The 12,636-nt window shown below is 45.2% G+C and overlaps 1 protein-coding gene across 2 annotated transcripts in view; it reads left to right on the top strand.

The window, feature by feature from the left end:
- The window catches only part of LOC126235550 (discoidin domain-containing receptor 2-like), a 782,972-nt gene that overhangs the window by 727,180 nt on the left and 43,156 nt on the right, over positions 1–12,636 (top strand). For both annotated transcript variants that reach the window (XM_049944278.1, XM_049944270.1), the window contains one exon: positions 4,133–4,284. In XM_049944278.1, the coding sequence (XP_049800235.1) occupies positions 4,133–4,284 (152 nt within the window). The remainder of the gene's footprint in view (positions 1–4,132; positions 4,285–12,636) is intronic.

The raw sequence follows: 12,636 nt of genomic DNA, 5'->3' as shown, positions 1-12,636 counted from the left end.
GCTGAGGTGAAAACAGCAATTGAGGAGGTCATCGACAGCATCGATGTTCCGACACATCAGCGAGCCATGTATAATTTCGCTATTCGTCTGCGCCATACCATCTCCAATGATGGCAGGCATATAGAACCTGTCATAACTTATATCCGAATATCTGTAGTGACGTTTACATGTTGAATACAGTTTGTACCCTCCATATTTTGTAACTAATTTACATTTTTTTCCATATAGTTCAAAAATTGCCACCCTGTATGAATCGAAGAAACAATGATGGAAATAAAAGGAAGGTTCAAGAGTGGAATCAAAATTCAAGGTGAAAGCATATCAATGATAAGATTCGCTGATGACAGGAATTGCAGGATTTGCGGAATGGAATGTACAGAATATGGATTGAGAGTAAATCTAAGGAAAACGGAAGTAATGAGAATTCGCAGAAATGAGAACAGCGAGAACTTAAGATCAGTACTGATGATCACGAAATAGACGAAGTTAAGGTATTCTTCTACCTAGGCAGCAAAATAACCCATGACTGACAGAGCAAGGAGGACATCAAAAGCAGACTAACACTGGGAAAAAAGCATTCCTGGCCAAGAGATGTCTAGTAGTATTGAACATAGGCATTAATTTGAGGAATAACTTTCTTGAGAATGTACTGATTGTATGGTAGTGAAACATGGACTGTGGGAAAACCGAAACAAAGAGAATCGAAGCATTTGACATGTAGTGGTAGAGAAAAATGTTGAAAATTAGGCGGACTGACAAAGTGAGGAATGAGGAGATTCTCTGCAGGAGCGGAAAGTAAAGGAATATACGGAAAACGCTGACAAGAAAAAGAAGGGACAGGACCGTAGGACGACTGTCAAGACATGAGAGAATAACTTTCATGGTATTACAGGGAGTGCAGTGGTAATAACTGTAGAGGAAGGCAGTGATTGGAATGCATCCATCAAATAATTGAGGACGTAGGTTGCAGGTGATACTCTAAAAAGAAGAGGTATGTAGAGGAGAGAAATTCGTGGCGGACCGCATCACATCAGTCAGGACTGATAAATCCCCCACTCCTCCCCCAGCCCTCAAAAACAAAAAAAAAAAAAAAAAAAAAAATCACCAATCACGTCAGAGGTGATCGTTGCACCATGAGAGAGGATATGAAATAGAATAGCCTCTTCATAGTCCTGCAAGGTCGGCGCCATGCCTTCACCGGATGAGGGTGGAGCATTCAACTTCTTCTTAGAAGAAGTGATAGTGTTGCGCCTCTCCTTGGACTGCCGATTAGTTTCCGGTTCGAAGTGATGAACTTATGTGTCATCGCCTGCGATGATATTCGACAAAATATTGTCACGTAAGGCGCCAGCAATACCTCACAAATAGTTCTTCGGTGGTCTTCATGTTCTTCTGCTAGGCTACGAGGCACACAGCGAGCAGAAGCCTTTAAGTACTGGTGAAAGAGTATGTCAGCATCGCCAACAGAAGCATCCAGTTGAGCAGCGACGAGTTTGTGATTCGTCGATCACCTGGAATTAAAGAGTCCGCATGTTCCAACATTGCTGAAGTCACAGGTGTCTGCAGCGGGCTGGAATGTGGGAGACAGGACAGGTTCGCACGACCTTGCTGCGATGATGACAGATGCCTCTCCACGCTTTTGTTCACTGCCACGTGTCCGTAGACATTCTGAAGCGCGTATGCATTTCTGTGATGCTCTGGTTTTCACCAAAATTAACTGAATGACGTCACTCTACTAGGAACACACCTCCATTACAGAGGCAATTTTGAAGGCTACTCATAGTGTCACTTCATTGAAACATAGGGGTTTAGGCGGGCATATTTCCCATTGTCCCACAACAAATTCCGTTTTTTTTCCAAAATAAATTTGCGTACGAGAAAAGTGAGTTACATCACGTACTGAACGCCTCTCGTACATTACGTCGTGTTCGCAATATTGGAACTTCTGCATAAAGAATGGAGGACAAGAGAGTGGTAAGAATTCTTTTCGTATTGGCGGGAAGACTGTAGTGATGGATTCTTCCGAGATATACCTCTGCTATACACAGTTTTGATTTTTTAGTTGTAGACGTGACTGAACGAACTGTTAACATGTTTCTTTCAAATTCCTTGCCGGCGATGTGACCTTGTGTTTCACATGGGAGTCAGAACACAAACAACGGTTGAAGCAGTGGAAGGGTGCTAATTTCCTGCGAATCAGAGTGAAATCAAAGTTTGTTTTCGGTCGATCATGAAGAAATATTTTACCATGAATTTCTTTTCGGTATCCAATCCATCTACTGCTAAAATATGGAGCTTTACCTTACCTTTCACCATCTAAATGGAAGAGGTAGAAATACAATATGAGTAAAGACATTAAAACCATAGTACACAGGTCTATGCACATTATACTACAGTATTTCCCATGCTGTCACCTTCAAAGGTGTGTCGTAAACTGACGACTGAATAAGATGATGCCCGTTTTCATGCGAGTGCCATGCTATTGCTAACAGATTACAAACATCAGCTGCTCTCCATTTAGTGCAAGATGTAAAACATTCACCAGTTCTGTCTTACTCCTTTTTTTTTCTAAGTGTACAGGTGTATGTGAAATTAATAACGGAAATGAAGGGAACTGAAAACTACTACTGGAGACTTATCTGCTTTGCAATTATCTACATCACAACGCACTTCAGCAGCTTTGTTCCTTTCTGATCTAATATCCCTTGATTACTGAATCACTAAGAGGATACATAAGGTTAGCTTTTGATGGTGAAATGGTGACAGTTGTCCCTTAAGAAGGCCATGAATCGGGTACTCGTGTCGTCTCCAACACCAAATTAGCAAAGTGAACTCGGTTCAGTGTCCATATGCGCATGATTAGCGGATCCTTGCTGAGGCTGCAGTCTATTCTAAATTTTAGTATTGCTTTCGCAGTCCTAGACTCTAGACAAAAATGGAATATAATCTTACTGCCATCCCAGTGCACGATCTCTTACACTAGGAGTGGTTAGTAAGTAATGTAAAACATATATTCGGCCATTTTCGGTTGTGGAGCATCAGTCCGTATAGTTTCATAAAGTTCTTATACCTGGCGGCGCTACCGAGGTGTGATTCAAGCACCTCCTTTTGGCGGAAACCAGAGCATCGCAGATGTTCATAGACACTTGCAGAGTGTCTACGGAGAGCTGCCACTGAAAAAATAGCGCGGTGATTCGTCATCGCAACGAGGTCACGGAAACCTGTATGATTGGCTGCATGCCGGCCGGTCGCACACATATGTTACTCCTGTAATGTAGGAACGTGCGGACACTCTCATTCGATGTGATCGACGGATAACAAACTCTTCGCTGCTCAACATGATACTGCTGACACACTCGTCCACTACTTGGGGTCCTCAAAGGTGTGTGCCCGCTATAAACGTAATGACGCATAACCGACGTCACATGCAGACGTGTGGGTTCCTCGCCACCAAATAGCAGACCAAAAGAGTAACGAAGGACCATCTGTTTGACACAATGGAGGCAGCACTCTGCGGGAAGCATTACGTAGATGACGAGATCACTGATGCAGCAAGACGTCGGCTGCGATGTCGATCAGTGTAGTGTTCCTTTCAGGCATACAACCTTTCACTATAAGGCGGCGTAAGACCGTCGCGTTGGAAGGAGATGTCGAACAATAGCGTTTTGCAGGTGCAAGGGTGAGAAATAGTACCGTCTAACGGGCCCTGACTGACACGGGTCTGCTTTCGAAAAAAAAGTGTTGTATTACTTACTGAACACCCCTCGTAGTATCTTTCTTGCCATTTATGCCCATCTTCAGCACAGAAAGAAAGCAATTGGAAAATGACTGTCGTTTAGGTCTCGTGTCTCGAAAAGTAGCCCAGAGTATTTGCTATTCTTGCTGCTTTCAAAGCTTGTCACAATGAAGCCACATGCTGTTAGTAGCAACTCCAGTTCGAGTTGAGCTACCGCCTTATGTTACAGTGAAATGTTTGCATGTGACGTCAGTTTGCGTCATCAGGTTTATAACGAGCACCAGATCGTTCGAGGCGTCACTCTCGCTCTCTGTGCCCACGTGCAGCACGCGTTTCGTGCACGTGGTGTCCAGCAGCGAGCGCGCGTGACTGTGTGCTTGTCGCTGTGTTGCACAGGTGTTCCGGACGTGGTGTCGCGTGAGTACGCAGTGCCGCTGGTGAGGCAGACGCCGCCGCCGTCGCGACGCCCGCCGCCCTTCGCCAGCTCAGAGCCGCCGCCGGTGCCTCCGCCGCCGGAGCAGTACTACGCCGCCACCGAAATATGCAAGGTAACGTACGTGCTGCCGTCAATGGCAACTGTTTTTCGAGATTCTCCATAAGCTTAAGGTAACACTTTTGACAAATATCTAGAAATCATAACAGTAGCTTCATCACTTTGCGTGTACACTGATGGAAAAATTGGAAGAAATAATTCATGCAGAGTAATGGAATTTCGGGAAAACATTTGTCTAGGTCGTGTATTTAAGTCATTAATATTCCACCATCGCAGAGAAATGTGAACGTGAAATAAGCCAGTGTCAGTATGGAATGCTGGTACATTAATAACCGGTGTAACCGCCAGAGTGTTAAATGCAAGCAAGCAAACGTGCATACATTGTTCTCTACTGGTGTTGCATGTCAGTTTTGGGAATGGAGCTCCATGCGTGTTGGACTTGGTCGGACAATACAGCGGCGGTTAATGCTGGTTGTTTATGACGGTGGAGTTGTCATCCGATGATGTCCCACAAGTGCTCGATTGGAGACAGATCCGGTGATCGAGAAGGCCAAGGCAACATGTGGACACACTGTAGAGCATGTTGGTTTACAACAGCGGTATATGGGTGAGAGTTATCCTATTGGAATCTACCCCCTGGAGTGCTATTCCGCCCGCATCTCGTGGTCGTGCGGTAGCGTTCTCGCTTCCCACGCCCGGGTTCCCGGGTTCGATTCCCGGCGGGGTCAGGGATTTTCTCTGCCTCGTGATGGCTGGGTGTTGTGTGCTGTCCTTAGGTTAGTTAGGTTTAAGTAGTTCTAAGTTCTAGGGGACTTATGACCACAGCAGTTGAGTCCCATAGTGCTCAGAGCCATTTGAACCATTTTTTGCTATTCATGAATGGCAGTACAACAGGTTCAATTACTGGACGGAAGTAAACATTTGCAGGCATGCGCGTTGAATAACTGAGAGTGTTCCTGATGTCATACGAAATTGCACCCTGGACCAGGTGTAGGTCCAGTGTGTCTATCACGCAGACACGTTGATGGGAGGCGCTCAATTGGCCTCCTTCTAACCAACACTCGGCCATCATTGGCACTGAGGCAGGACCAGTTTTCGTCAGTAAACACAACAGATCTCCCCCTCCCTGGTACTCCAATACGTTCTCGCTTGACACCACTGAAGTCACAGACGGCGGTGGATTGGATTCAGTTGAATGTTCTCTATAGTGCGTCTGACTCGGAGCTGTCCTTGAATTAACCGATTTGTAACAGTTCGTTGTGTCCCTGCAGTGCCAACAGCGGCACACATTGTTGCTGCAGATGCAGGGCGATTAGGCCAGAGCCATACTCCGCTCACGACTGTCTTCCGTCTCTATAGTGCCATGTGGCCGTCGGAGCACGGTCTTCTCGCGACCATACATTCTTGTGTCCATCGCTGCCAGCAGTTATGTACCGTGGATCTATTACTGCCAAGTCCTCCTGCAGTACCGCAGAAGGAACATTCACTTCCTCGTAGCCCTATTACACGACCTCGTCCAAACTCAGAGAGGTGTTGATAATGGCGTCTTTGCTGTCTTAACTACGCCACTGCCGAAATTTGAATAGAAATCATGTTTCAGATCTGGAAACACGCCTACCAACTTTAGTTTGTGTCGCACAACACCTTCTTGCGATATTCTTTCCGTCATTGTATTAAGCCGCATGAGCGGCATATACCGCGCTGATAACCAGAGAATACGTTGCGATGTGGCCGCACAATACGACTACTTTCCCTTCCCAGTTAGGAAAGATAGACCGTATTTGGTGTGATGTTCTGAGTTTCTCTTTCAGATGTTTTCTTGGATAGTTCATTCCGAAACATGCTGCACCGGATGTGTTCTGTGTTTAATTTTAATTGGCTATCGCGTCGTATGATACATCTTTATTTCCTCTTCGGGTCTCTTACCTACGTGACTTTCACTTAGTCATTACGTAAGTTGTTGGACATCTACAACGTGTATGCTATAAGTTCACAACTTGCACTGTAGAATCCCCGTAAATCTGCGTTTCGCACTGAGCCCGTCACAGGAGTGCACGATATAGTCAAGACCAGTCTCCTCGAAACTGCTTTTCTCTGGCCCTAATCAAGCTAACCTGTTGTAGAGAAAACAAGAAGTTGTCAATAATCGTTACCTGCAAGTTAATTGATGGAAGGTGGGATACGCCTTAGAGGATTCTACTGTGTAAAAAGTGGTTCTGCTTTTAATAGCTTAGTTGTCATATTACTGCAATTCAGTACTGAGCACCCTAGGAACAAACTAACATCGCCTTTACCATATCGTTTTAGTAATAATAAAATCCACAGTGATGGTGGTAGTGAGAGTGATAAGACTGGGCTGAGCAGTGTGCGAACCTATGAATGTGACCATTTATTTGCTACAAACAATCCTGTTGGAGGAACATCCGTAACTGAGCATTATAACACATTTTGAAAATACGACTTTAGTGGTAAAGTTCTTTTATTATTACATGAGCGGTTTCGGGCTCTTATAAGCCCATCCTCAGATGCCGTAACTTTGTGCTGTGGCCCCCCGAGAGCTGAATAGGGAGTCCCTGTTCTGCGCTCATAGGTGGCACACCACGCCTAGTACACGTCCACCGCGGAGCTCGGGGGCCACAGCACCAAGTTGCACTACCTGACGATGGGCTTATAAGAGCCCGAAACCGGTCGTATGATAATAAAAGAACTTCACAACTGAAGTGGTATTTTCAACCTCTGGCATTTATTTGCTAATCACATAAAATTTCAGTTTACAAAATTTCATTAAAATGTTTTTCATTGTGATGCAATCACCTGGATAGGCAAAACAACAACAAAAATTTTTTTACAAGATTACGCATCCTGAAAAATTCCAAATGCCCAAGGCATTAAAGAATAATTTAAACTCACGATGACTGCGCAACTCCAAAGAGTAAAAGCAACAATAAATAAGAATATTAAAGTCAGATAATGAATTTACATTATTAAAAAAAAACAGAACCCACTATACAAATTATGTAATATTCAGCAACAATTGAAATATTAGAACCAGAAAATAAATTATTACAGTGAATGGAAATGATAGCAGTCACATAAAATTAGCCGTTAGAATATACAAGACGATCAATATCAGTTAAGAGCCCGCACCCCTGATGAGGTTATAAGAACGTGGCAGGTGTCGAACAGTCTGTTACTCAGATATGTGTGCAATGGTAAAACACCGCCAGTTACATTCACTGATCAGCGTCACATAAATTTACGAACCAACTTAAAGCTTCTGCTTAGCATCCGTCTCATAAGTGTTTAAAAGCAGTGTTAATTAATATTATCAGTCTCATCCAATCCAGAGCGATTGTATTTGTCGACAATACAGTTCTGCCCTCTACTTCATGTAAATACGTCACCGTTTGTGCCACAGGCAGGTTGACAACATTCACAACAAGGAACGGAGACTGAAGAGAGCTGCTTGCAAAACACACACACACAGGAATACACAGCTCAAGTCCAACTCCAGTCCTCACATTCCAGCCGGCGCGCTGCAAATTCTACCTTATTGAAACCACTCCAGACGTACCGCACTTGTTTCTGTCAAAGAGCGCCTGCTCCTTCGCGACCACCCGCCAGTCAACGGCTACCCAACGCTTACTGTTTGACTGTTCCTCTCTCGCTTCTGTTGGTCACCATCCTTCTGTCTATAATACTCGACGTTCTGCCTGATGTACACAGCGGCCCCCAATATTGGCTCCGGACCATGGTGCCGTAGTGTTGCTGTGCTAGCAGAGCCCTCGCAGTATAGTGCTGGCAAAGCCGCAGCTCTGTTGTCGCGGGCTTCTGACGTCTAGTGAAGGCGCAGTTACCGACAATACATTCATCACTATTAGCTCATTGTCACTGAAAATAACTTCCCTACCGCCATTTCCAGTCATTCATTTTCCTGCTTTTCAGAGAATTACAAGCTTTTCCTCGTCTGAGATCGTCTATTAAACGTTCGCCCAAATAGCTGAATAGTCAGCGCGTTGGAATGCCACGCATGGGGGCCCGGGTTCGATTCCCGGCGGTGGTGGGAGATTTTCTCCCCTCAGGGACTGGGTGTTGTGCTGTCCTCATCATCATCTCACCCCATGGTGGACACGCAACACACCAAATGTGGCGTCGCACTCAATAAGACTTGCACTTGGCGGCCGAACTTCCCGCCAGGGAACTCCCGGCCACTGACGCCATACGTCTTTTCCATTTGTCTATTTAACATCGTCTGTTACCAAACATTGGACACCATAGGGACAAAGCACGAAACATCAGTTTTAAGGGATGTTATGGGGAAGCTTGAGAACAAACTGAAGTTCACGCGTAACAAGAGTTGACTTTGACAATACAGGGTGTTTATACACTCATATTCAGGAAAAACAATACACACTGAACGATTAGAGACAGTACGCTCATATACACAGGGCATGTGCATTAGTGTGTTCTGCAGAAATGATTAGAATTTGAACCATGTCGGCCTGCGAGTTGAAGTTCAACATCGATACCGCCACTCAACACCACCTACCGGTATAATTTGCCTGCTACTCTCGTTATCGCTATAGACCGAAGGTAATGAATCAGTGTGACGTGAGCAGACGCGCAGGATGCCTCGCAGACATAGGCGCGAACCGTATTGTTAAATCAGTGGCGTTGAAAGAGGGCGCATACTTTGCATGAGAGAATGTGACGCATACAGGAAACTGCTGCTCGTGTGTGCGAAGTGTTTCGGCAGTGCAACGGGTGTGTGCAGAATGGTTCACGGAAGGCCCACAAACATGACGAGATGTGTCAGGACGCATCAAACAGAACACCCACGAATCCTAATGGCGTTGCAGGACAGATCTGCGTCTTCCTCGGGTCTGGTACAACATTCAAACAGTGTAATACATTGTACATTATAATAGGTGACAGTCGTCACCATGTATTCAGGCATGGGTTATGTGAGCATTGTCTTCTTCTCTCCCTATCTCTGACGAATGTACAGAAACATACAAGGCGGCAATGGTGTGTGGAATTACGTCACTGGCGGAAGGAATGGCATCAGATAGTGTTTTCGGACGAATCCAGGTTCTGACTGTTTGTAAATGGTGGCCGCGTTTTGGTTCGCTGCAGATAGGGGGAGCGGTATCAAAGTGACCGCGTTCGCACGAGACATACAGCACCAACTCAAGTCCGTGTAGAGTGGTACAACCACGAGTCACAGTTGTTGCCTGTCCAGGGCACTGGGACCAGTGTGACCTATGTGAATGACATCCTTTGACCAGTTGCCATACCTTTCCTGCACAACACCCCACACGCTGTTTTTCAGCAAGACAATGCACGACCACGTGTTGCTGCACGATACGTGCTTCTTGGCGTCACAGGATGTCGGCCTTTTGTTCTGGTTTGCCAGATCACCAGACTTCTAGTCAGCCGAAAATGTGTGGGATATGATGAAACGACGCGTGAAGCACTGTGATTCAATGCCAACCGCTGCAGGAAAACTTTGGAACTGAATGAATGCAGCATGGGTGGCAGTACCGCAGGACGCCATTCGCGCATTATACGCGTCAATGCCATCACGCAAGGAGCGGGTTATTAAGGCCTGTAGTGGACCTTGTGCCTGCTAGGCAACAGGTCACATGCTGGATCTAGGTGACTGGAAATGCTAATCATTTCTGCAATACATGTCCCGTGAATACGAACGTCCTATCTCCAGTCATTCAAGGTGTTCTGTCTCTTTGTGAACATGAGTGTAAATTAATTATACAACAGTAACCTTTACCTCTGAAAAGGGCAAATAGCTTACAGAAATGTTTCGTACAGCTCTGAATGTATTTTATCCTTAAGTCTTAATCCCGCTTAACGCTGTTAGTTCCCGACGTTCATACTAGGTGGCATGCCAGATTCAGTTGTTACAACAGATCCCCTGGAGTAAGTAACGGTGCAGTGTGTACGCAGTTCAAATGGTTCAAATGGCTCTGAGCACTATGGGACTTAACATATTAGGTCATCAGTCCCCTAGAACTTAGAACTACTTAAACCTAACCAACCTAAGGACATCACCCACATCTATGCCCGAGGCAGGATTCGAACCTGCGACCGCAGCAGTCGCGCGGTTCTTGTACGCAGTGTTGTTTATGGTTTCATGAAGCCAGTTCAGAGACCGTTCGGGACTAAATGTCGCCAACCACCACCTCAAAGACAAAGTATTATGAATTTGTACAATCGTTTCACCGAACCTTTCTGTGTCACCTAGTGAGTCTTTTACGGAGCAATAACTGAACAAGTTCAGTAGTCTCACATTCGTAGTCCACAGTACCTGGACGTGCTTGGATATTATCTAATGCCTCAGTTACAACAGGATATGGTTACAGAATTGATTTTCCAGGAAGATAGCGCGCCTCTACGTTATAATCGTAAAGGTGCCTCGTATCTCCATAGGAATGTGCCAACTTGATTTGGACGTGGTGGAATCACATCCTCGCCACCACGGTCACCAAATTTAACCCCAGTGGACTTCTGTGTATAAGTTTACATTAAAGACAAAGCATTTGTTACTCATCTTCCGGGAAAAGTAGACGATCTGCGACAACAGATAACACAAGCAGTTGCCACTATACTGAAGACTTGCTTCATAGTGTTTGGCAGGAGACTGGTTAGAGTTGGAATGTTTGTCTTATTACGAAAGGCAGCCACATTGAACATTAGTAAATAAAACTTGAAGATATACTATATTCAGTGCTGTATCAGACATTTCTGAAGCTATTTACCTTTTTCACAAACAAAGATTACTTTTCCATAACTAACTTATTAACACCCTGCATTTTCTTTGAGAATTACGTAAATTTGTTCTCCTTATGTATAGATATTCAAGTGGTCTCTCGGCTACGCTTCACTCACACAAGATTACTTCCTGCTCTACAATTTATATGTATCGCTCACGCGATTTCTTACATACGGCATTTACAAGTAAGTATTGGTTGTGAAAATGCATACGTGTCTATATACTACCTCTACGTCTAAGTAACAGAGATAAGCATCTACCTGCAGAGCTGTTCAAGGAAAATCCAATCTACAAACACCTATTTTCTGTTAGTAACTACAACGATTAATTTACACAAAGCTATACAGATACTGGAAATTAATCGGCTCGAAACATGCTAAAATCAAGTGTATAAAGGCCTAGGACTCGTATACTGTTCAGCCTAAACATTGTGACTACTACTCTCCTCGACGTTGTATGCCGATTCGTGGCGTTGCACCGCGCGGGATTAGCCGAGTGGTCTAGGGCGCGGCAGTCACGGACTATGTGGCTGGTCACGGCGGAGGTTCGAGTACTCCCTCGGGTATGGGTGTGTGTGTTTGTCCTTAGGATAATTTAAGTTAAGTAGTGTGTAAGCTTAGGGACTGATGACCTTAGCAGTTAAGTCCCATAAGATTTCACACACATTTGAACATTTTCGGTGGCGTTGCGGGCACGTTATGCGGTAACAAAAGTATGTAAGCGGACCACACACAGATGGGGGATCACCCTAGCGAAGATACAAGCTAAAATGGGGAAATACATTGAGATAAGCGACTTTCACAAAGGGCAGATTATTATTATTTAGAGCCTCAGAACTAGTACGGTATCACGAAAACGGAGAAGCTGGTCGAATGTCATTTCGGAAAGAGGTAGAAGAGCAGTGAAACTGCCACTACAAGCTAAATAGTTTTTACGTCCATGACACTTCACAGAATGTGGGGTCCGTAGGCTTGCCTGCTCTGTTAAGTAGCACAGATGGTGATCTGTGGCATCTCTGCCGAAAGAGCACAAAGCTGATGTGCACACAACTGTTTCGGAGCACACCGTTCACTGTACATTGTTGACCATGGAACTCCGCAGCAGACCACCCTAACGTGTTTACATGTTGACCCAACGACATGTTAGCGTGCACGGGACCATCGTGATTCGACCGTCGATCAATGGAAGTGTGTCGGCTCTTCAGGTGTATCATATTTTTACTACAGTAAGTCGATGGTCGTCTCCCAGAACCCCGTCAGCGAGGTGACAGGTGGCTCGAAACGTACAGACGCTACGGGCACAGGCTGGTGGGGGGCATGGAGGCAGTGTTATGCTACGGGAGACATTCTTCTGCGTTTGCATAGGTCATGTGGTAGTGGTTCACCGCTTGTCCTCCGAGGATGCCTTCCGCAGTCGAAGGCGAAACGTCAGGGGAGAGTTTTATGTATGGACCACGGCATCTCAGCCCGGAAGTGTTAAGTGATGGCTACGTAACATGTATTTTGATAAAAGTATACTGGTGATAATGTGTGAATTCGAAACTGGTAACGCTGCTTTTACAGCAAAGTAAACCAAAACTATGTTTTGGTTCGTTGCTGCCGTGCGCTATAAACATTC

The sequence above is a fragment of the Schistocerca nitens genome, chromosome 1 (assembly GCF_023898315.1).
Source record: "Schistocerca nitens isolate TAMUIC-IGC-003100 chromosome 1, iqSchNite1.1, whole genome shotgun sequence".
Lineage (NCBI taxonomy): Eukaryota > Metazoa > Arthropoda > Insecta > Orthoptera > Acrididae > Schistocerca > Schistocerca nitens.
Note: the sequence above shows the minus strand (reverse complement) of the source record. Positions and strands in the feature narration are given on the sequence as shown.